Here is a 3696-nt window from a genome sequence, read left to right on the forward strand (position 1 = left end):
TAAAATACACACTATGTGGTAATTGATCATTTTATTTTATACTTTCAGTTATGGAATGACGTGTTCTCTGACAGCACTAAGCAATGTAAAGAATATAAGAAATTAACATTTTATTTACATGTATATTTTGCTATATTACCTATATGTAAATTATATGCATGTGAATATAAAGAACATGGTAAGAAAAACAATACTATATTATCACATAATATTTTTTTAATTAATATATTATCATACTGTGTGCTTTATGTAGCATTTTAAATTTCATTTTTTTGTCATAAATTAAACAGGATCGGAAATAAGTACTCTGAGATTGTCTTCAACAGATCTTGTTTTGGAAAACCATAAGAAGGTAATATGCGATCAAATTGTGTAAAAAAGATTTGCATTTGTATATATTTTGCAACTTTCCCAAAAATTCTCGATTATATTTAAAATCTCAAATATTTATATTTGTATAAAATTATATAAATGTAATCTATTAATATATATGTATTATGTGTTGTATAAAATTATTATTTTAAAAGCAATTAGCCTAAGAATCTTATTAATAAAAAACAGAACAGTGGAACCGAAATCGAAAAAAATATAAATAACAACATGAAACAGCTGCAAGATTACTTGAATGGAGATGGCAAGGAATTAGAATATGACATGGAATTTCAACCGTTTTATACACTACCGTTCACAAAGGATCTTCATGCAAATACTCTTTTCTCCAAAATGTTAGAACCACATTGGTTGGATGAGCTATCCAAGAATCTAGATTTATTTATCACAGATCATAGACAAGTAAGCAATGTGTTAATTCGAGTTTATATTAGTGAAAAAATGTTTGCTCAGAATTATGAATTTTACCAAATTTACAGGATTTAGATGATTTAAGTAATATGAGCTACAATAAGATACAATCACAGAATGCAGAGTCGGCGCAAAGTAAAACTACAAAAGATAACATCCCAATTATAACAAACGACAGAGATATACCCATATTTTTCGAGAACAATGACGAGGAGCAATACGGTTTTGGTCACAAAATCAATCGTAGTTTAAAATCAAGGTAAAAGAGGTGTGCGCTATGATAGTTTAATTAAGAAATTAAAATGATAATATATTATTTATGCACAGTGGTACGCAAACGCGCATCATCGGAGATCAAATTAAATTTGATAATTCGCAAGAATATAAATCCGATGTGGGAGAAAGCGTCGATAGTTTACCACGGATGCACAAACAAGACAGAAGATTGATCCAATGCAATCAGGAATTAACATTGACTAAAGACCACTTATACAATATTCATGCGAATTATGAGAAGCTAAAGTCAAAATTTCATAAGCTGCACGTGGACTATAATAAACTGATAAATATCGCCAGGGAATTGACAATCGCGCTGGAGAATTCGTTGAAAGGCCAGACCGTCGATGTGGAACAAACTCTCGAGATTTGCACAAACATTTGTCCGGATTTATTCAATAAAAATATAAAAGATATTTCCTACGTAAATAAGATTCTATATAAAATACGTTTCTTCTTATTAACATTCTTCTGTCTATCTGTTTTCTAGTATTTTGCTATTTCCTCTAGACATCCTTGCTGCAACGCAGACACAGTGATCGCCTGTACAACAGAGAACCGCCTAGACTTGACATCACAACCACACCGGTACTTACCAAATTATTGGACTTCAAAAAGATCAAGTTACACTTAGTCAACGGGGATGTCAAAACGAAGTTGTTGCTGTTACAAGCGTTGCGTTGGGTAAATGAAAAAGGACCGATATTTGTACAAGGTGATGCTATCAGTTATCCTTAAATAACGCTTACAATTTTAGAAAGTAACAACTACACAGTCGACAGAACGCAACGAGGTGCTGCACGAGTACATGAGCCACGATTTGCTGGGGCTTCATGGACAAATTGCTAGCGACAGCAACAAGCCACTTCTGCCGTGTCTGCTGACCGCGGGAGAGGCTTACGCCAGGCATCTCTTGCAACAATTCATCGCACGATTGCTAAACACTCTGGCATCTTTTAGATACGGAAGAGACTACCTGTCAGTCGGCTCCATTGTCGTAAATGTGGTATGTTGTTGCGTAAATGTGTGATATAATATCGGACGTTTACATGTTCGTTGTTACATCAACAGAAATTATGATTTTGTGGCATTTTTCAGACGTTTGATTGTCTCAATAATGCTGACGGAGTGGACTCTTTTGCGTGCGACATGTTGGTAGCGATGTTACAAAAGTTGTCTTTACGCAGACAACAACGGATATATATGATAGAAAGCGGATTATTGGAATGGCTGATCGGTCACCTACACGACAATTGTCGCGTCATGAATTTATACAGACTCGAGTATGCCACCGCGCTTTTAATGAACTTGTCGTTACATCGTTTAGCTCACGCCAGGGCGGCGAAAATCTCCTCGTTGTTGATGTCTACTTTACTCATCCTCCTCTCGATAGATCACACGTCTGTGAGTAAAGTAACAGTGTATGTTTAATGTTCAGAGACAACATTTTATCTTCATGATATATATAGAAATCTTTATATGAATTAATACAAAATTTGATATTCATACTAGTCACTGCAGTATATCAATGAAACATTAAACAATTTTTTGAGCAATCCTGTTATCAATGAGGAAGCGAGGAAAATGAAGCGTTCGAATATGTCGGATTATATTGATGGCAACCTGAAAACTGTAGAAATAAGGTAAATATTTTGATAAAATATGACAAATGAATAGTTTTTCCGGTGTGATACCAAAAAAAATAATTGCATTTAAGTATGCTTAATTGTATGTCATTTGTATTTTATTTCTTTTTGTCAATTGTAGGGGTGAAAGTAGAGACTGCAAATCTCTACTTTCACCCTTACAATTCAGGGAATTGGTTGTATATTAATACAACATGGTGAGAATTACAAAAGTGAACAGATTTACTAAGTGTTGACTTAGTAAATAAAATTGTAAATCTAGTAAATTCGTTCACTTTTGTCATTTTCACTAAATTATGATAAGATACAATCGATCTCTGAGCAGTTTTTAGGTGACTGTGAGTCACCTAAAGTCTTTAACCCTTTTCGTATATGCTAATGAATAGATTGATACAAAATATGAAATTTCTTCCGTGCTACTATAGTAACTTCTCAGATCATATGGTAACTTTTCCTTTAATTGCCTTTTTCTTATTTAATCATACGAAAATCTTCTTTTATAAGTTACGAAAGAATTTACTTATTTTTAGCAAAATTTGCAAAAATATATAATATGCTAATAAAAAGATAAAAATATAAAAGATAAAAATATAAATATATAAGTGTCTATTATTGTTTGCACAAATTTCAAAGTTTATTATTAGTATCACATTAAAAATTTGAATGAAACAAATATATTTATGTATTTATTTCTTAATTTTCATATTTTTTTATTTTTAATTTTATTGATTCTGTCTTTAAGACGTTTTAAGTTTAAAAAATTAAAGTTCTTTTTACTAATTTATGTGGGAAAAGTAGATTATAATAATGATAATAATAATTATAAGAATTATAGTTGTGTTTCATAAAATTGCTGCCGTATTATTATAGCGGTTTTTCGAATTGTAAAGATTAATATTTAAAATATTCATAAACACACGAGTTGGAATATATACATATATATATATATATATATATATATATATATATATAT

The 3696-nt window shown here is 31.1% G+C and overlaps 1 protein-coding gene across 6 annotated transcripts in view; it reads left to right on the plus strand.

Annotated features, from left to right (window-relative positions):
• Positions 1-3696, plus strand: part of LOC116841889 (lisH domain-containing protein ARMC9) — a 10362-nt gene that overhangs the window by 4026 nt on the left and 2640 nt on the right. For 5 of the 6 annotated variants that reach the window (XM_032810349.1, XM_032810345.1, XM_032810347.1 and 2 more), the window contains 9 exons: positions 49-178; positions 291-352; positions 562-792; positions 870-1060; positions 1129-1501; positions 1588-1761; positions 1835-2083; positions 2176-2481; positions 2590-2720. In XM_032810349.1, the coding sequence (XP_032666240.1) occupies positions 49-178; positions 291-352; positions 562-792; positions 870-1060; positions 1129-1501; positions 1588-1761; positions 1835-2083; positions 2176-2481; positions 2590-2720 (1847 nt within the window). The remainder of the gene's footprint in view (positions 1-48; positions 179-290; positions 353-561; positions 793-869; positions 1061-1128; positions 1502-1587; positions 1762-1834; positions 2084-2175; positions 2482-2589; positions 2721-3696) is intronic. The other variant, XM_032810348.1, reaches the window with a different exon arrangement.

Source organism: Odontomachus brunneus, unplaced genomic scaffold (assembly GCF_010583005.1).
Source record: "Odontomachus brunneus isolate Ranch 3 - 2012 unplaced genomic scaffold, Obru_v1 Obru_scaffold_019, whole genome shotgun sequence".
Lineage (NCBI taxonomy): Eukaryota > Metazoa > Arthropoda > Insecta > Hymenoptera > Formicidae > Odontomachus > Odontomachus brunneus.